Source organism: Diadema antillarum, unplaced genomic scaffold, assembly GCF_040938485.1.
Source record: "Diadema antillarum isolate AM-2024a unplaced genomic scaffold, OU_Dant_1.0 seq00001019_RagTag, whole genome shotgun sequence".
Taxonomy (NCBI): domain Eukaryota; kingdom Metazoa; phylum Echinodermata; class Echinoidea; order Diadematoida; family Diadematidae; genus Diadema; species Diadema antillarum.
The window spans coordinates 59,471-82,017 of record NW_027271854.1 but is presented as its reverse complement, the minus strand read 5'-3'; the positions used below and the strand labels follow the sequence as shown (position 1 = coordinate 82,017).

Genomic DNA, 22,547 nt, shown 5'->3' with positions numbered 1-22,547 from the left:
CAGAAACGCTTGTACACTGTACACGTGATACAACCTAAATATTTTCATAATTACACAAAGTTCCATCCATAGTCACATAACTGTGCATAATCTCAAACTCTCTAGCTCAAATACCATGTTAATAAGTAAAAGCAAACACAATTAACTTAGGTTGTAAATCTACATCACTCATATATCACTGCACACAGGTGACTGGTATAATGGACAGAGAATTGCCATTACAATATACCACGCTAGCTCCTGTCATAAAGTTATGTCTACTGCATGACTGACCGTAAGTTCAGAAACAAATAAAATATCATATTTTACATTTCATACATTCAAAATGGGGAAATTTAAAACAATTTATTCCCAGGACAAGACTATTATTAGCATGTCTGGGCTAATTGATATGATCTTTTACATAAATACACCCACACAATTGATAGATATGCTTCTTAAGTCTGGGAATATAGATACACCGGAATTTTATTTAGACGCTCTAGAATAGCAAGAAAATCTTAAGTATTAAACAATTCTAGGACCTGCATATCCAGAGGGAAAAAAAATCTAATTTCATAAATGCTAATATACACGTGAAACCTAATGAATGAAATGAAATGAAATGAAATGTTTCCTAAATATTTTCATAATTAGGCGAAGTTCAATCCATGGTCACATAATTGTGTATAATTTCAAACTCTGTGGCTCAAATACCATGTTTAACAAGTAAAGCAAGCACAATTTACACAGCTTGTAAAATCTACATCACTCATATTTCACTGTATACTGGTTTAATAGACAGGGAATTGCCATTACTGTATACAATGTTATCGTCTGTCACAAAGTTATATCTATTTATGATATACCTGAAGGTAAGTTCAATAATAGAGAAGAGATTAATGTAATGTGATTTAATTTGATTTAACTTGATAAGTACTTTTTTTAGGAAAGCTTTTGTATACCCCAATACCCCTTTTTCTTCATACTCCAATATCCTTTTTTCTTCATAAGTCTACATCTAATTGCAATTTTTCTTTCCAGTTGATATTTGATATGCATATATGCAGTTTTATTTAATGTATTTTTTTGAATGTAATTATAACCCTGTGTATGTGCATGTTTCCTTTGTCCAAATTGCGTACTACATGTCGTAGGCAAACTGTACCTCCAACTCAGATTGTGACGCGTGTATATTGAATGGTCATGAAGACGAAAGCATTTTCAGTGAATATATGACTCTTTAACAAGTAAAGCAAATACAATTTACACAGCTTGTAAAATCTACATCACTCATATTTCACTGCATACTGGTTTAATAGACAGGGAATTGCTATTACTGTATACAATGTTATCGTCTGTCACAAAGTTATGTATACTATTCATGATATATCTGACTGTAAGTTCAAAAATAGAGAAGAAATTATTATATTCTTCGAGAGTATCTCACTTACATTGTACTCCTGTTGTAAAGAGGTTAAACTGACCAATACCATGCTAAAGGTGACCTCAATTCATGGAGTAGAGTCAGACGAATGGCGGAAATTTTTTAATGAACTTATTAGCAATCATGCCAAATTTTTTTTGATAATAAGATCTTTTACATAAATAGAATTGCACAATATACAAACATAATTTGCGAGTACTGAAATTTCAAATTGTATGTTAGAATACAGACCATTCGAAATTTCCTAGATTCTGGTACCAACACACAAGGATAAAGATATACATTCAGAAGTTCTAGCACACATGAAGAGTTCCTTTCCAAAAGGTGCTAAACCCATTTTTAACAAATAAAAATTCACTTATTGACACAAAATGTATTCTTCTTTAGAAGTCCCACACAGTAACCTCTTCAAAGTGTTGACATTCTTGCGAGAAAAGTGAGAATTCAGGCAATGAAATGTTATGTTCTATAAGGTGCTAAACCCGTATGCATGCTTGACCGCACATTGGCGCCAAGTATTAAGTCCAGGCTTGCTACCTCTCCTGCCTGACTTTTCAAGATGACCCAAATATTAATTGATTATTGCCGGTGAAATGTTTCATTTCTTTGCACATGAATCCTTCGGAAAGAAAGGGGAAACAGGAGGGGAATGCGTAGAGATAACAAATCATCCCAGAAAAGTACACAAAGTGACGAAGTAACTAAAGGAACATTTACGAGATGTCCGTCACATGCTTAAAGTTTTGTTCCAAAAGGAGCTAAATCGACTAAACCTGATAATTAAGAATATAAATAAACTTTGAAATCCTGTGGTCTTAGAATTGAATGGTCTTTAATAATCCATATAAGTGGTTTCTAATCATCTCGTGAAATGTTGAAAACTTAATACTTATGTCTATTAAAAACTATACCATCCCTTTAATGCTGATTTTCATTGTGTATTTTGCCCTCTCCCCCTCCCATTTCTGAAATTGTTCAGTCAAGTACATGTATTGTTTCAAGTGTCTATAACTCAAAAGTACCTGCAAAGATGGGATGCTTTCTGCAGGATGACTGACCATTTGTGTACTGTGAGACCTTCCCAGCTAGCTACATGCATTCGCATGCAATATGTATGAGGATGTCCCATACGTAACATTATGTAATTGCGTAAATATATATATATATATATATATATATATATATATATTTCTAATACTATATTTTCTTCTTTCTGTGGTATTTAACTTTTTTAAACAATTAATTAGAACTTCGCAGAAGGGCACTTGAATAACCTTAGAAATTTCAGAAAAAAAAACTAAAAAAATGACGTCAATTTGTTATGTATGGGACATCTCATGATCGGACACGAGCTAATTTGCATAATCATATGCATAATCCCTAAATTTTCATATCAAGTTAAACTATTTGATGAACTTCTTATGTCCACATATTAATCAAATATCATTTGCTTTCCTTTGAATGGATATGAATTTGTATATATGACCCATATGTAACGCTGTATTTCACATTAATGCAAATGAAGCCCTTGAAATTTGCATAAATTTACATGATATCATTTTTTTCCTCTACGGAAATCAAAACTTCAACTCATAAGCTTCAAAATGATACCAAACATGTCAATATTGAGCAAAGATGAAATTTTGCCTTCTGAGGGGACCTTATCTTGGACTTGCCCATATGTATAGATGGAGGCTATGTTTATGTTTCGTCCATTACATTGTCCTAGTCAATGCTATAACCAGCTTAAGTTCTTGATACATAGAGGCATAAATACACACACACACACACACACACACACACACAAACCAAACCCCAAGAACAAATGAAACAAGGAAAAGTAGAAATTAAAAAAACAAGGTCAAAGGTCAAAGAAGTCAAAGGTCAAAATTCTGTGTAGAAGTTTTGAAGCCCTCACCTAGTGCCATCACATAAAGCAATGGAATCGAAATCGGGTTAAATATGGCGAAGGAGTAGCATTTTGTAGCCAGTGTACAATATAGGTCAAAAATCGAGGTCAAAAGTCAAAGAAGTCAAAGGTCAAAATTCTGTGTAGAAGTTTTGAAGCCCTCACCTAGTGCCATCACATAAAGCAAACGGAATCAAAATCGGGTTAGAAATGGCGAAGGAGTAGCATTTTGTAGCAAAATGTACAATATAGGTCAGAAATCAAGGTCAAAGGTCAAAGAAGTCAAAGGTTAAAATTCTTTGTAGAAGTTTTGAAGCCCTAACCTAGAGCCATCTCATAAAGCAAACAGAATCGAAATCGGGTTAGAAATGGCGAAGGAGTAGCATTTTGTAGCCAATGTACAATATAGGTCAAAAATCAAGGTCAAAGGTCAAAGAAGTCAAAGGTCAAAATTCTGTGTAGAAGTTTTGAAGCCCTCACCTAGTGCCATCACATAAAGCAAACGGAATCGAAATTGGGTTAGAAATGGCGGAGTAGCATTTTGTAGCAAAATGTACAATATAGGTCAAAAATTAAGGTCACAGGTCAAAGAAGTCAAAGGTCAAAATTCTGTGTAGAAGTTTTGAAGCCCTCACCTGACACCTAGTGCCATCACATAAAGCAAACGGAATCGAAATCGGGTAAGAAATGGCGAAGGAGTAGCATTTTGTAGCAAAATGTACAAGATAGGTCAAAGGTCAAGGTCAAAGGTCACAACTGAAATTCTGTGTAGAAGTTTCAAAGCTCCCATGTAGTGCTATCATATAAAGCAAACAGAATCAAAATTGGCTGATAAATGACAGAGAAGTAGTAAATTGAAGATTTTGATCACACACGGACGCACAGACAGACACACAGACAGACACACAGACACACAGACACACACACGTACGGAGCTCGTTTCATAGTCCCCTGCTCGAACTCGTTCGGCGGGGACAATAATGTAAGGGATCATTAAGAAGCCCTCAGATAACTCGCCCCAGAACTTCGACTCTCATCGATGCATGGTTCATGAACGTGATTGGATGGATCCTGACGTAACGCGCCCTCAATGGGTTAGGTAGTAACGAAGTCACGTGAGTATCTCTGTCATAATTGGCTGGGTACACCTGGGATATCAATGTCACACACACACGAGAAAAAAAAATAACATCTGATATTATTGAGAAAGTTTTGACATGTGTGCTTCGAAGAAAACAAAATGTTGTTAACCAAATTTTACAAAGTCAATGCGAAATTTATTCTCACTGCAGTTGTAAAGGCAATTATAAAATGGGTTCAAGAATGTAGCCAATAGGAAGCGCTGAAATTAGTCACATGTGCTTTGGTTACTCAGTCCCATTGCACTGCGTGTTAAATCCTATTGCCGATCGTCTGTGCGCGCGGCGGCTCCTTTGAATTGCATGCATACGCGATGTCAATCCTGTAAACAACTTCTAGTTCGGGCTGCCGGCCGGCCGGCCGGGCTTTCTTCCCTTGTGCATAACATGTGTGGCGTACGTATACTCGACTATACGTACACTTTGTACAGTACAGTAGACCAAGCGTTGTGGGACCGGACGCGTACATGGAGTCACTTTGAAGGGCAAATCCAACGATTTAGCAGGTTAATTCTCACGCCGTTTTCAGAGTATGTTGTCTAGTAGGCCTTTATAAGGAGTCGATATCAAGTCTTTAAGGTAAAGGGTGCATATTCTATGTAAAATAAGTAAGTTTTCATGCGGGAACTTAAGTGTCCGGAAACCCAACCCCCATTATACTTATACTGTATGTGCGGGATTTCCGAGTGCGACGTGCGTAAATGTTTGGGACGAACATCTTCGGACGTCTTGACCCACAAAGGTACGTGAAAAACGCTGAAAAATGCTGTTAGTTTTCGAATTTTCGACCCATTTTATAAAACAAATGATGCACAGGATTGCTTCGTGGCTCTATCCTGTGCATCATTTGTATACTATATCATTCTCAGTGAAGAAACAGCATATATATATATATATATATACTTATATATATACATTTTCCCGGTGTTCTGTAGTTTGAGAGCTGCCGTAGTATCATAGTTGATCATCGTTCAAGTAATTTTGAGCATGATGGGAGTAAAAGTCATAAAAAGGCATCAATCATTGTGCAAGTCTGAACATTATTCTTACCTTGGGTCCATTGGACAGCGGGTCGATTGCAAAAATCCAGTCGATATCGTTCAAGGACGTGGAGATGTGAATGGATGTCGCCCACTGTTCAAAGCTTGTTCTGCCTTGAGTTATAACACCTGTGACCATGAACACTTCACCGAGGTCAATCTAATATACAATTGTTTGCAAAAAATACAAACGCAACAGAAATGCAACACAGGTTCAATAATGTGAGAATAATTTGAAATTGACCAAAAGTGTAACATGCTACGTCTTACTCATTACCAGAGCGTACCATGATATGGAAAGGATTACTGGTTTTTTTTTTCAATCTTAGATTTGTTCACTGAGGAAATATTATTTCAAAGCCTGTATGAAAGTAGTTTTACCCCCATTTGAATGATGTGATTGTTGACGGACATTGCGACATTTCTTATTATAATCATAATGAGAATGATTATGAATGTTTAGGTTGGATATATTGTTACTGTACATATGAATAAATGAAAAGGCTAGACGCTTGGAAGTTAAGTAATTCGTGACTCTATAGGTAAAGGATATTGGCTAAATGACAAATTGCCCTGCATCGGCGTAAATTAACATTGAATTAATCAATGTTTTATTGGTATTCATGTCAAAGGAAATCATGGGCATACATACTCGAGGAGGATTCGGACCTACGAACTCCTAATCACTGGACAGGCGTCTTACCTACTAGACCACCGAGCTTCCGCCCGACAGTCAGTGCTATAGTTCTAATCTTTATAGCATGCAGCTAGTATACTGCGTAATCGTTCAAATTGATGAAATTGTTGTCGTTGTCGACAATTCTACGCAAGAAGTTAATCATGGCTGTTAGGTATTGTACGTTTATTACTCAGAGGAGACAGATGTTATCTCATTTGTGTAGATTGATCGAACCGCCGAGGAACTTGCAAAAAAAAAAAACAGAATGACATTGCCTGTGTATGTGTATCCTCTCAGAAGAATGAACTTCTTTTAGAATGAAACTATATAACGTCTATAAGTAATTGGAAAGAATTGGAAAATGATAATTGAGACGTCATTGTACATGCTGTAATTTCTCAAAATATCTTTCCAAAATGTTTCTTTCTGACTGATCAGGGGAAATTCACATAGAACACACGTCAGAATTCCCCTTTCCTCATGAAAACTAACGTGCTGTTTTCCCCATAAATCATATATTATTATGTCAGGGATGATATTATGAGCTCTTGTATATCTTTTTGAAATTACATCTGGAAGATTGACGTCTTAGAAACAGGGCAAATAAAGAATAAATGAATGAATAAGAGAGCATTTGGTATACGTTTATGCACATAATCACACACACCCAGGCAAGAGCATATGTATACATATATATATATATATATATTGCATAGATATCATCTATTATTGTAAATAGGTAAGGGTATAATATGCGCTGTGATTGGTTAGATTGCATATGTGATCGTGCCAAAATAAGAGATCGTTTAAGAGGTATGGCAAATTTACTTGAAATTTCAAACTGTTTCAATTTTTCGAAATATAAACTCTCTAGATCTAGTATAAAACATGTTGTCTTTCACTTTATATACGTAATCATCAAGAAATAACATGAAAAACAGCGGTTTTAGAGAGGGTTTCCTAGCCAAAATCGGAAAACCGCTTCCGATCAAATTTATGATAATGATATGCAGAGACGTCATAACTAGGAAATTGGGAGTTTTCGCTACACGACGGGAAGACCGAGAATACGCGGAAGCAATCACCTGTGGACAGTACCCGTACGCGGACTCCCGTCCCACAAACAGTTTTGCTTTCCTGTTAGAACGGAGGCGTGGGGACAAGATCGCTGATTGGCTGGCTGGGTGGCTGGTTCACTCCTGACCAGCTGCATCGGGAACGAACGCTACTTTGGCCGAATACCGTACTCGTTTTCCCCAGGACGGGACGTTTCTCGGATTTGATCATGCGCAGAAGCAAATTTTGCACACGGCGCGCTCAAATACCGGCTGCGTCGTGCTTGCGAAAACTCCCTAATAACACAGCTGGCACGCATCGACCGAGCTAAATGTGTATACGAAGTACACTACCCATTCCAAATCGCACATGAAAAATGTTACGGGAAGGATTATTGTTTGGCAAATCAGTGCATTTTTATAGTGTGATATGTTCCGATTTCTACAATAGGTTTAGGAAATTAGAGTCTTCGAAAGGTACCAACATGCCAGTTTGATATGATGAGGCCTACTCTTCATCAAGAACTGTGCTGTTTCCTATCTTTATGACCAGGGCCGGCGGAGCATTGTCGAAAAAAAAGGGGGGGGGGGGTCACTTCCGGCTTTCATAAGCTAACAAGCAAAGCAAAAATAAGGTCTTCAGCTAATCTCTCCCCTTCCACTTCATGGTGTTTTTAGTTGACAAGCAAAAAAAAAAAAAAAAAATGCTTAAAACGCTCTCACACTTTCAAGATCTCCATTTCTTTTAGTACTTACGTACGGGCTAAAAAAAAAAAGGGGGGGGGGGTGAGGCCCCAAAGCGATGACACTTTATGTATTCCTTTGTATCCACCCCCCCCCCCCCCCCCCCCCCCCGGTTCCGCCGGCCATGATGACGTCTCTGCATAAAATTAGATGGTAAGCCGTTTTCAAATTTCGGCGAAGAAGCTCACTCTGAGACTGCTGTTATGTCTTGATAACTACGTATGTAGAGTGGAAGATGAAATGTTTTATAGGCCTACTAGATCTAGAGAGTTTATCTTTCAAAAATTGAAACAATTTGAAAGAAAAATGCAATACCTCTTTAAAGTGCACGGTCGTGCGCCATTACGAAACGCTTATATAGGTTTTCCCATCCATTTTCGCACTTTTGTCATTCAATTTCAAAGATTTATTATTAAATTTCGTCCCGAGAAGCACGTGGAACGCAAATCCTAACTTCAATTTCGTCAATTGTCATTGTAATTCGTTTTTCGTCAAACATTTTCGAAGACAAAGCATTCAGAATCGTCGATTGTCATTCAAATTCGTCCCTCCCGCTGACGGATCGTATGTGAAAATCAAATTCGTCTTTGTTCACACAATTTCATGAATTTTTCATTCAAATTAGTCAGATGTTGTCGATTCTTTATTTTGATGGCGAACCAACTTTAAGCCGAGATATTTTTACTTTCTCTCGTAATTTGTATCGTTATACATTATTCTCTAACCATTGTCTTAGAAAATACACATGAAAACATGAGTGCCAACCAAAATTTATTGATGGATAAACGACAGTCGAAAGTCATATCCCAGGACAGTATTTCTGTGTCACATATTGAACTTTAACTCGTCATGTTCAGGTTTTCGCATCATAATCCATGAAGCAAACTTAAAATTTTGTACCCTGGAAAGCAGCAAACATAATTATGTTATCCGTTCTTTGACAGTAAATAGGCGACAATTCTACACTTAAATTTTGTCTTTAAATCATGTTTGCCTAGAAATCGTTTGTCAGTGTTTTCGTTTGCGAGACAGTACGTCTGTTTGTATCAGTGTGTACCCGGATTGCTTGTGTGTGTGTCTGTATCTGTGGTTCTGTATGTGTGTGTGGGGGGGGGGGGGGGGGGCACTTGTATGTATGTTAACTCCTGAATGTAAAATGTGAACGGTTACAGAAAAAAAATACATGAATGACTGGAAAATCACACCGGATAGAGATATGAGACGAATATGAATGAAAATTTAACGAAAATGATTGACAAAAGACGAAATCGATCCTGCTGTTATGAGTGCTGCGAGTGAGACTGACGAATTTGAACTGTAAATGTCGAAAATGTATGCCAAATTACTAAATTGAATGGACTTTATTTGAAAATGAACGACAAAAGACGAATTTGAAAGTCAGATTGGCCTAATCCCGACATCCTGCGACGAAATTGAAGTAAAAATTTGTGAAATTGAATGAAAAAAGTTTGGAAATGAATGGGAAAACCTATAGTATCCTTCGCACCGGGGGACGTTTTATACGGGACTAGCTTTTTGCAAAGGCAGCTTGCTATCAATTTCAGCACACACACACACACACACACACACACATGGACTCGCATACACAGCACGCGACCGGCGAGCTGCGAGAGTACGTCGAGTCGGTGTGTGCGTGCGAGTCTACTGCTCATTTTATGCGAGTCCATTGCGAACTGCCTTTGCAAAAGGCTATGATACACGCCGTGGGACGAGAGGCCGAAAACGGCTTAGTTTTCAAATTATGTTGCTACGAGCAAATTTTTTTTTTGACGGGCAATGGCACAAAATATATGTCATAATTAGGCCCTACCGTAAATAAATGTTTCTTCCAACCCAGCTAACATTTGGACGTTTTCTGAACGTTCTTGAAACGTTCCAAGTTCGTTATTTGGACGTTTTGTCAAAACGTTTTCAGAACGTCTTTTTGTGGAAGGTTTTCGACGTATTTAAAACGTTTCAAAAACATTTGTTTAAACGTTAAAAAAAACCAATAAAAAAACCTTTCGGAATTTTTAAGGACCTGCAGAAAACCTTTTGGACGCTACAGACGTCAGTAAAACCTTTTGAGAATATTCAAAACGTTCTGTTGACGTTCTGCGGACGTCCAGAAAACCTTTGAAAACCGTCTTAAAAATTCAAAAAACGTCTTATGACACGTTCCAGAACGTTTAGAGAACCTTCCATATCCGTCATATCGGGTATTTAAAAAAAAAAAAAAAAAAAAAAAAAAATATATATATATATTATATATATATATATATATTGTTATGAGATTATACAAGCACAATCTGGTTTTGATGTTATACTTAATCCCAATCCTATGGAATCCTATCCTAACCTGCTCCTAATGTCCTACCACCTATACCTACACTACATCCTATTTCCAATTGATGAATCTGTATCACATTCTTTTATATACCAGCAAAATTTTGTATTGCATGAAAACATGGTTACTAAAATTAAATCACACACACCTTGATTAGGCCTCTTAATTATGAAAATGCCTCTTCATAACACAATCTGAAATTGTGAATAACTGAACAATAACGTAGGTAAGTTTATTTATAACACAGAAACTTTGAACCCACCATTAATCTTTAGATTTCAATGTCTTTTTTTTTGTTTCCACTAGTTTTCAAATTTTATTTTTTCTTTATATTTGAATATTCATAAATAGGCATGAATATTCATGATAAAGAAACCAATGACGAACACGTAGTGGACCAAAGAAAAACGTTTTTCAAACATTCATTAAAGACGAAGTCGACGTAGCAGACCTAATCAAAACGTTTTGTAACGTCCATTGACATTTTTAAAATGTTTTCCAAAAAACCTTTGCTTTGCGGTAAATGCTAAGTCCCAACATTGACGTTGTATATATTTACGTTTTTAAAAACGTCCATTTTATACGAAGACGTACGGAACCTAAAAAACCCCCAAACCCCCAAACAAACAAACAAACAAACAAACAAACAAACAAACAAACAAACAAACAAAACGTTTAGGAAACGTTCTACAAACTTTATGTGTTGGGAATCAGGTCTTATATACCAATAGGGTAGCCTCTTCAGTGTTGCCACTGCGCTACCAGATAAGGCACTGCTTAACCAATTAATGCTTACTTTCAACCACCTGTCTTGATCATCTTCACTTGGTATCCACGATGCCATCTTAGGGTGCGAATTAGGTTGTTTGTCTAGTCTGCCATACTGCGCCAAATGAAGGTGATCAAGCGTGGACGAAGACGACATGCTAGAATCGGGAATCCGACCATCGCCGACACCAAGAGGGAGTCCCCGATCGAGTGGACAGAGCTCGCTGTGGTGATCGATGTCGGCTAGAATTAGAAACCATTGTGACAAGACTATAGTGTCCAATAAAACAACATGGTTCTAATGCTGGCACTATCTCAAGTTAGCGAGTGGCTTATACACAATCGAACATTCGCTTTCATATTAAAATGCGTACACATACTTTGATACCACAGACAAAGTGACACACAGAGACTCACTTTTCAAAACACACCTGCATGCCATATAATATCGATGCGCGTTAGCTAACGTTTGCTCCAGAGTATATAAAATGCCGTACAAATACAGTGCTGTATTTCAAATCGATTCTGTCTTCACAAGGCAATTAGAGAAATTGATTTGCAAGTTCAGATATTGTGTATGATGTGTGCGTGTGTGTGTATACCTCCCATATTTGCAATACAGTCGTGTCAAAAATGGAGATAAGTATGTCAGTGTGTGTATGTGAATATGTGTGTCCGTGCCTTCTGCGTTCATTAACTGGGCTGGTTTCCCTGTTGGCCTACATGCAAAACACAAATCATACACACAGACTGTGAAACTCAATGATGCGGTGCTGTCACAATCAATATACACAGTATATGTACATGTCTTTGTCCGTAAAAACAACAACAACAACAACAACAACCCCCAAACAAAAATAAACACCCCAAAAAGAACGTGTCACAAGAAATACAAGTTGTATACCAGGTCCATGATCCTATTCTGGACACATGACAAGTAATGGCACACTTCAAATATTATATCAGTGAACGAGTTACTATGATATTATTATATCCATTATAAGATATGTACAACAATTTTTGATGATTGACAATACTGTACTATCAGACAACAATCTATTTGATAATCGTACATTTCCTCAGTCTACATATTTCATTTTTAAGTGTTTGAATTGTCATTTTTTTTTAGATAATGAAGATTTAAAGCGTCAATAATTATTTAAAAAATCTTTATATCTATCCATGATACATAATTATTACATTACAGAGTCTCACATATTTACAAATTACAATTGCGTGTTTGGTACTGGTTTGATGGAATGTCGTTAGTCTTTGGTTTGATTAATTTTTCAATTGGCCTTTCTTACACTGTCTAATATCATACGATATATTCAGAATATATACACAAAACATATGGTCAAGGCTCGATATTAGCGGGGACCCGGCATTCCAGGATAACATAAATATAGTTAGGGCACATTTTAAGAAATTATACGGTTTGGTGGCCTGACGGGTTGACGCGGAATTTGTTAATGTGTACCTCGATTTTGTGTATTTGTGTCATTTCGAATATGCTCAGTGTTTAATGACTGCACGTATTTTTGCTAGGGTTATTTTACGGCCGAATTTAGTCAGACTGATTTCCTTTTCTCACGGCTAAAATTTCTCTACCCAATAGTAGAGTTTGTTTGGTCACGTATCGTTGTTCTTTGTTTTCGGACCATTAAAAATAGAAACTTAGTGATATTTGTGGCCCGATAGTAGGTTTACATGTCTTAAAAGCAAGTATATTTACCGATAGTATCTTGCAAAGGCCCATACCCGATCAGCTCCAGTCTGAGACATATGTGAACATAGTAGGTATTTGGATGGAGTCGAATGGAACTTGCTGTTATGGCTCTCCTGAAGTAGTGCCTTACCTCACTCGTCATATCATAATTAGCCGGGAAAACCTTTGAGGGAAGAATATTATGCAGACGATTGTTTAAAAAAACAAAACCAAAACCCAATGTTCAAACTATCACAAAAATGCCTGTTCACACGAACGTAAATAATCGATACTTTCAGAATCATGAATACCAAATCTATGAATTAAGTGACATCCCTTCCATTTTAGTATGGCATAATTGAAAAATACATGATCCCGCCCCCCAATCGTTACCATGGCAACAAAAGAAGATGTCAGATTTCTAAAGTGCTCACTATACAAATCTGCTTAGAATAATATGTCAGTTACATGTGTGCCGAATTTGGTGCTCTAAGACAGATTTGACCATTTTTCGTTTTTATTACGCTACTGGAACATTGACAATGTTTCAATGGGGAAGTGAAAACAAGGAAGTTTGACAAATGATATAATGAATAGTGCCTGAGAAGCATTTCGAAAATTTCGTTTCGCAATTGACCTTCTTAAAGTGGAAACAGAAAGAACTGTCTAGCGGTGTAGGGTAATTCGATAATCACAGCGAAAAGACCGCTCGAATTAACGTGGGTCCTGTTGTATGTGAAAAATCGCCATTACAGTCTGAAGTAATTTCATCATCCATGCTCACGTCAACATGCAGGTCTATTATGTACATGAGTCGTTGAAGGTTTTGACTATGTCTCCACTGTTCAGGATGTAGCTAAGATAATTTTCAATGAGAGTAAAGGAGGTCAAAATCCAAATGGGATATCAAGGAAATAGCATTATTGTGGCTTTTGTCACCACATATTTCATACTCTTTTCATCGCTGTTCATTTCGTCACGGCTGGTGACAACTTCCCACCTCCTACAAGTGCACACAGTGCATTATGAGGACTTCGCGCGAGTGAGTGGCGACATAAACCTCGATTTGGCCATTAGAATTCATCCATCCTCATTAACTTTTTAAAAAAAATCTAAAATAATTTTCTCCTCATGAATTATGCCTTTGATCGCTGTACGTTAATCCTCTGATTATGTATACTGTCTATGTACGCTTTTGGTTTCAGAGACATCAGACTCACCTTGTCGCTGCCTGTGAAAGGATCCATGTATTCTGTCCAAACCATGTTGTCTATGCTGGACGATATTTTATATGACGTCACATAGCGATCATAAGCTGTCCCTCGTCCCTGCGTGACGATACCTGATACCAGGTAGTTTGATTCGAACTGAACCCGCAGCCACTGATCTGTGTTTGACTTTCTGGAACACCACTCGTGAGGTCCGTTGAGACGAGCGAATCGGGGATAAACATTGCTATTGAAGTAGGATGAAGCGGTGATGCTGGAGTCAGGAATGGCGCCACTTTCCAGACCAAGAGGACTCCCAGGAGACATGCTGGGACTCACTGAGGGAATAATTATTAGAGGATCAAATTGTAACATTACGTACCGTTATTCCACTTCATCATATGTAGGACTTAAATATGCATATTCTCAATTTCAATTTATTTTCTTGTTTCTCACAAATAGCACAGAAAAGAAATAGTAGCACAATAAAAAAACTGTACAAAACATAAATTACATGAAACCAATTGTACAATAGTTTGCCTCGTTATAAGTCTGTATACATTACAGTGGGGCTATGGTCATAATGCGAGAAATGATGGAGCCTCCGTTGAAGCAAGCTTGTACAACTGTAGGTCCCGTGATAAATCAGATTAGGGGAATTATGAAATATATATACAAAGTATATAATGAAAAATACAATCTGACAAGATGGCTAGTCATACTGCTAGTCGTCCACATTCATCTCTACTAAGCTTGTCTCGCATGGGGTCCGAGTACATACAACTGGACCCCATGGGAGACAATTTATTCTATTAGTTAATATCTTATATCTATGATAGATCGGTAGATATGGTTAGTATATAGCATAAAACATCTACGTATATTATGTATACATATATACTTATGTAAGTTTTTTATGTATGTATATGGGTGGTGTGTATGTCTGTGTGGACATGTGAGGGTACGGTCATGTAGTTTTTATGTATACTATATAGTCTTTTTTCGTAACTATACACAAAGGTCATGCACCTTTACATGTAGGCCTACGTACAATGAATACGGTGAAGTGCTCCGCCCAGAGTATATAGGCTACAACTGGACCCTATGGGAGACCAGCTGCTAGTACTGAATGTTGGCGATCAGCCACCTTGTCAGATGGAAACTGAGAACAAACAAACAAACCGACAGGCACACAGATGCTAGGCTATACTCCATGTGGTGAAACGTCGGGTGCACGTCACGAGACCGACACCCACGAGTCATACAGCCCACAAGTTATACAGCTCACAAGTCATACAGCCCACGAGTCATACAGCTCACAAGTCATACAGCCCACCAGTTATACAGCCCACCAGTTCGACACTGAGTAAATTAAGCCCGTGAGTTCGACATCAAGTAAAATAAGCCCACGAGTTATACAGCCCATGAGTTCGACATTACACACAAAAGGCTTACGAGACCGACACTAATAAAGCAAAGAAAGCCCACGAGACCGACACTACACTTAAAAGGCTCACGAGACCGACACTAGGCAAAAAAGGTTCACGAGACCGACCCTAGGCAAAAGAGGCTCACGAGACCGACACTAGGCAAAGAAGGCCCACAAGACCGACAGGATGAACAGCGCCACCTATAGACCAATCATTTGTATAGGGTATCCAGATAATGGCATAAAGAAGGTATAAGGGATAAGGAGAGTTGCTAGTGTATTACCCAGTCAATTGCCCTCCCTCACCCCTTGAACGGTTCAAGATCTTTAATTGTGTTTGCGTATGTGAGTGTTTGTGAAAGAAATAAACAAAATTCAGCAAAAGTGCATGAGATGTTTCAAAATTACTTTCGAAAATGCTAAAACACTTTCGTTTCCCTATCTGCAAAGCCCATACCCGTATACCTACTCAGAAAAAAAAAATAATGAAATGATGTAGACATTCAGATCAACCAACTAGAGAAATACCCAGTTATGAAATGAAGTTCACTACAAGAAAATTATTCACAAAACGGTAAATGTTGTAGTGCACATCTGCTTTACATGATAGGGGGGGGGGCTAGTCATCTGCAAAGGTGTTGAAATAATAAAAAAAAATACAGAAAATAATGTAATCGTCAATTAAGGCAGCGTTAAGAATTCGGAAAAATAAAATGCATCCATGAAAGTAACTTATCTATTTCTTGAAGAATGTACTGTTTTGAGAAGAATGATTTACAAACACAAGCTACTGAAATCGAGGTGAATCGCTGCGATAAAAACAGTTTTCATACGTTGAATTTCATACATTAAAGTTAAAGAGAAAATTACAAATGGAACTCTAAGCAGGCGGGTAAAAGCAGGCAGAAAGGATATCTAATAAGGCCTACTTAACTTGTGAAGCGAGAAAGAAAAGGACGAAAAAAAAAACACCTTAGATCCTGTCCCCTTCCTAAGTAGAAATTAGGAAAGCCTATTTTGATATAGCATGATTTCATCTAAACGTAAACCATTCATCGTTCTTGTTCTCTATCACTTTTTCATTCTTTTTTTTTTTTGGTGGGGGGGGGGGGGGGAGTCCTATGAAGAGGACACTTCTATTAAAAAAGAAAAAGTGGTAACAATGTCGCTCCCCGTAGCGTGACAGAACTGCCCCCTAAAAGCCACACGTGTAGGAATACATACTTAATGTCGTTGATATGTAGATGGTGCTGTTATTAGTTAGTAAAATCTCTCGCTCGAAAAGGTTACGAAATTGCACCCGCCAGTATGTAATTTTCCCCTTAATGAAACACCCTGTACAGGTACATAATTGAGATTATTTGTAATTGACATGTAGATGGCGCTGTTCATCCTGTCGGTCTCGTGAGCCTTCTTTGCCTAATATCGGTCTCGTGGGCTTTCTTTGCCTAGTGTCGGTCTCGTGAGCCTTCTTTGCCTAGTGTCGGTCTCTTGGGCTTTGTTTGCCTAGTGTCCGTCTCGTGAGCCTCTTTTGCGTACTGTCGTCTCGAGAGCCTTAATTGTGTAGTGTCGGTCTCATGGGCTTTCTTTGTTTAGTGTCGGTCTCGTGAGCCTTTTGTGCCTAGTGTCGAACTCATGGGCTGTATGACTCGTGAGCCGTATAACTCATGGGCTGTATGACTCATGGACCTATTTTTGATGTCGGTCTCGTGGACCGTATGACTCGTGGGTGTCGGTCTCGTGGGATGACCCCGAAACGTCTCACCTGAACAACACATGATACCGACGGTAGCGTCTACGTCATAGTTCGTCTCTTCGCCAATCCAGCAGTCAGTGATATTTGTGGCGTTCGTTGGGCAATTGACCACACCCACTTTGGCGTACGCATCCTGTGACGATTCGCCGTAGAGGTTCCCATTGACTGTTGCGTAAGCTCCCTGAAATCCGAGGTACTGGCAGACCAGACGAGATGCATTTGCCGTCCACCCATTTTGGTGTATAAATCTAAATTTGTCTGGGTTGTAGCGGGGGGCTAGGACCATTCTCCCCTCAGCACTCTTTCCTCCAATGATTCTGACAGTTTCGACGAAAGTAGCTGAGAGAAACGAGCATGAAACCCAAGAAAATCCTTCAAATGAAAATATAATCTCTACACAGACATTTAAACAAAAGCAACATCTCCACCCGTGTATCTATCAGGTTATACGAATGGAAAGGAATACATGATTGCAGTTAAACTAATGGAGCGTAGAATACGTACCCATCTCTTTTCAATCGAACTTGAGTTTAATTAGAAAAGAAAAACATATTGGTGAAATTAGTCTATCAGGATGATAGAATCTACCTCATCGAATAATCCTTTGAGATCGAAAAGGCGACAAGAACATGAAGAACACATCATAAAGAGAAGACATCAAGTATTCTTCAGAAATTCTGTTTCCCACCTATTTCACATCGTGGACCTCGCACACCATCGCGACACGTGCAGTTGAAACCCTCATCCGTCTCAGTACACTGGGACTGGTGAAGACACGGGTCAGACAGACAGGCTGTTTCAATGAGAGATGCGAGAGAGTATGGTAGATAAATTTGATTTGATTTGATTTACTGATTCCTGTATTATCATTGTACATGGACATACATGTAAATGTATATATTCATACATTGTTGGAGCCATACATAAACATCAGTTGTTCACAAAATATTTTTTTTTTCTTCTTTGCCTTTACACAATGAACAGCAAAAACGTATCAGCAATACAACCGTACAATGAACAATACATTAGGGCTACAGTTTAGCGTTCATGGCTTGATTTACGTGCAGCCCTCGTACATAATACACATAGAAAAAATGGGAAGGAGAGTGACTTGCGTAGAGATAGGATAGTAGAAAGGAGAAAGGGAAAAGGAGAGGTCTGTCTGCTTTCACTAAAGGCTTACACAAAATCATTTCACCTGGATCACTGATCAGTAGGCCTATAAAGGCATGACAAAATGTTTATCACCGAGGTACAGGTGAACATTTACAGTTCATGGTTGGTTACATGATTACATAGTAGATGAAATGCGGCGATATTTATATGAAGGAATTTCGGGTATTTTATACTATTCAACAATGACAACGAAATTACTGATATCGGGAGAGTAACATTATTTCCATAGCTTTCCTAAAAGAATACATGGAATAAATATGTAAACATAGTATGCCTTTGAGTTACATGGTAAATTAAACTTCAAGTTTCTTTACTTAATTGTCTTGCATTTCCTTCCCTGAAACTTTATCAACAACAGTTAATCAGAGAAGCAAAGAAAAATGCAAAGTAAGCCAAAGTAAATACTCCTCTTCATTAAAACAATAGTGATAACTTATACTAGTCTCTGCTGTTCCTGTGTTCATTTCAACCAGCTTGTCGTGATATCACAAAGTTGTTTGACGCAAAAAAGAAAAGAAAAGAGAAAACACCTAGGATTTTTCAGACTCGGATAAGCAGCGCATATACAGGAAGCTTTAATACGTTGTAAGTTTATCTTAGGTTTGTTGTGTATTCAAATTTTAATTCTCATGAAATTATATCAATTACTAACTTTTCCTTATAATCCAATTCAAGGAATATAAGGAAAATATAAAAAAAAAAACTTCTGGGATATATCAATATTATCAACAGGAGGGTGATTACCGATTACGGCTTCATATTGATGATATATTAAAGCTATGGGTAAGGATAATGTGCAAATGCACAAATGCACAGTTCGTCAATGAGGACTGGTATTGTACCACACCAATCAATAGAGACTCTTACGTATGTTTAAATTTAGATGTATGAACCTACCTGGTTTTGTGCAGACGTATCTTTTCACGTCTTTTGGGATATTCATTTCAGGCGGCAGTTGTGGTAGAGTGTATGCGTTTGCCTTTATGGGCTTAGGTATGTACTGAATAACGGTACCATCATCTGACAGCACAGAAGGGCACGGGGCTTTGGTGAGGTGGGGGCAAAATTCGGAATCTTGTGATGCTGTGGAAAGGAAATTGATTGAAAATAAATTGGTGATCGATTACTTAATAAGCAAGAAATGTAACATAAACAGTCTATACAAAAAATCCCTACTTATTATCGTAAAAGTTTCTATAAGAAATACCGCACTACAGTGACCGATTGAAAATTAGCTAAAAAGAAAATGTTAGCCTAGCGTAATTGGAATAATAGAAAGACATCGGATGTGACAACTAACACCTGGGGGGGGGGGGGGGAGGTGCAATGAAGAAAACAATTATTAAAGGGGATGGCTAGTAGCTGATCAGTGGGAATCAGTGGGAATGCTGGGGATGATTGTTCCAATCCTTGTGGAATTCATTTAAGAGTACATTACATATCTACTGTTGTGTGAAAATTATTTGCTTCAGAATGGTCTCATATTCAAGTCATGTGCAGTTTAATGTTTCCAGGTTAGCATGCCTGTACAGTGACGGGGTGATCGTTAACGGGCCATTAACTATCGCCCCGACACTGTACAGGCATGCTAACCTGGAAACATTGAACTGCACATTACTTGAATATGAGACCATTCTGAAGCAAATAATTTTCACACAACAGTAGATATGTAATGTACTCTTAAATTCCACAAGGATTGGAACAACCATCCCCAGCATTCCCACTGATTCCCACTGATCACTTACTAGTCATCCCCTTTAAATCTTATAAGTGTGCTAACAAAACAGTTGTTGATAAGAAAGAAACTTGTTATTCATTAAATACATTTTTCCTTGTCAAAATTGGTTATGAAATGAATTCTTATTTCATTGTTCTAACAAAAATAACTAACTCAAACATGTCAAAAAAGTTTAGCCAACGGCATACTTGAAAGGGGATGGCTAGTAACTGATCAGTGGGACTCAGTGGGAATGCTGGGGGATGATTGTTCCAATCCTTGTGGGATTCACTTAAGAGTACACATCATATATCTATTGTTGTGTTAACATTATTTGCTTCGGAATGGTCTCATATTCAAGTAATGTGCAGTTTAATGTTAATGATCGCCCCGTCACTGTACAGGCATGCTAACCTGGAAGCAGGTTCTGAAGCAAATAATTTTCACACAACGATTGATATAAAATGTACTCTTAAATGAATCCCACAAGGATTGGAACAATCATCCCCCAGCATTCCCACTGATTCCCATTGTTTGGTTACTAGCCATTCCCTTTAAAGTGACTACAAGACAAGTAAAGAAATATTTGATACTGTCAACATTTTCAGGATGAAACAAATGTTGACATGTGATATGTGAATTGTTAAATGACCTATCCAATTAATATGTAAACCCTCATGTGCAATATAAATCATTGTACAGAATCTCTTATATTTCCGGATAGGCAAGGCTGAAGCTGCAGTTGAAAGAGTTCTTGAGAGTGATCATTCTGATGTAATGGCAAATTATCTAGCCTGCCTAGAATTTCTCCTATTTTTTTTAAATAGATGCAATTACAGTAGGCTTGCTGATTTCCTTACAAAGTGCAATATCATGAAGAAAAATCAGTATATTGACTATAAAGGGGACACCCACATCTTCTGCTTTTGATTGATCTTATTCACAAGGTGAACTGTGCAATACTGATTTTACTGAGCTTATCTTTAGACCTCAGTAAAGCATTTTATACGCTTGATTATAAGATACTTTCAGATACTAGTAGAGTAAGTTAATTACGAAATTCGCGCTGTTACTTTAAAACTTGAAGAAAAAAAGATATCGAAGCAATTATAAACAGTCTGTATCGATTGATAACAATGTATCAGAATACACTCATATAAGAGAACATATGAAAATGTATTTTGCTGATCTTTATCTATTTTATTGATTCACTTCTCTGATTCTCTTACCTTAGAAGTAAAAAAAAAGTAAATTTAAACATAAGAGAACATATTAAAACGTATCTTACTGATTTGTATTTATTTTATTGATTCTCTTTTCTGATTCTCATACTTAAAAGCTAAAAAACATAATATTTCGGCAATCGTAAACAGTCTGTTTCGATAACAATGTATTGGAATATAAAAACATATGGGAATGTTTCTGATAATTCAAAATGTCATTAGCAGATGAAATGAGCCTATTCGTTTCTCACGATGGTATTGATTCTCTTCAAGAGTTTTTTCTATTAAAAAAACCGAATTGCAATCAGTTACAACCTCGCTACGAATAAGTAAATTATTAATATATCAACAACAAATTTTACAAAAAAGAAATAAATGAAAGTAATAAAATTATAGTGTTGTATTTATCACAGTATAAGAAAAAAACGACCTAATCTTTAGACTCACATTTTTCAGAAAGTCTCTTTTGAAACTAATTTACAAAACAAAAGGTTTATTTCATTTGAATTTTTCATTCACCGTCTGGGCCAATGGTCATGAAACTCATTTTAGAATACTTTCAGTACTCCAAAACGTGCAATACGAATAATTTCCACTTAAGATAATGTCATTGAATGATATATATGAACATCAAGCGGGAATTTTTAAATATCTTTGTAGGAATGTATCATTACCAAAGATTCTCTTAGATTTCTTTAGTTTTGTTAATCACATTCAAAATTATAACATGAGATTCAAAAGTGATTTTCATTTTACTACTTCTATTTTTCGCACTTCATTTCATCAACAATCTATTATAATCTGCCTATTATCCATTACCTTTTTTTTACCATGCTGAATTCATAATCCTAAATATTCAACACATTTAGATCTAGCTTTTCAAAAAAAGATATTCTCAATAATGACACCCAAACTTATTGCTGTTAAGAGTATTTTCCCGTTACGTTATGACACATCCTTTATTCTATTTGTTTGTCATTGTGTGTTTCGACATGTCTTTGCGATGCTCTTTAATTCTTACTTTATACGTGCCTTTAAACGCATGAAAAATTTGATATTTAATGAACATTTCTAAGTTAGCCGTAAATAAGGGTCATTTCGATTCTGAACACTGCCGACTATATGTGACCGTGCACCTCAAAACGAACATAAAGTCGCACACACTGATTTTGCGTGAGGACTGAAAATAAGTGAAATGGGTCAACCTAGCCGAACTTCACTTT

The 22,547-nt window shown here is 37.2% G+C and overlaps 1 protein-coding gene across 1 annotated transcript; it reads right to left on the bottom strand.

Moving 5' to 3' along the window:
• Positions 1–4,339: 4,339 nt before the first annotated feature.
• LOC139742768 (lactadherin-like) lies at positions 4,340–20,136 on the bottom strand. Its single transcript, XM_071653287.1, has 9 exons — positions 20,130–20,136; positions 19,282–19,467; positions 17,897–18,001; positions 17,218–17,547; positions 14,036–14,361; positions 12,843–12,999; positions 11,136–11,350; positions 5,525–5,674; positions 4,340–4,483 (listed from the first exon to the last, which is right to left on the bottom strand). The coding sequence occupies exons 1-9, from the start codon at positions 20,134–20,136 to the stop codon at positions 4,340–4,342; spliced, it is 1,620 nt and encodes a 539-aa protein (XP_071509388.1).
• Positions 20,137–22,547: the final 2,411 nt, after the last annotated feature.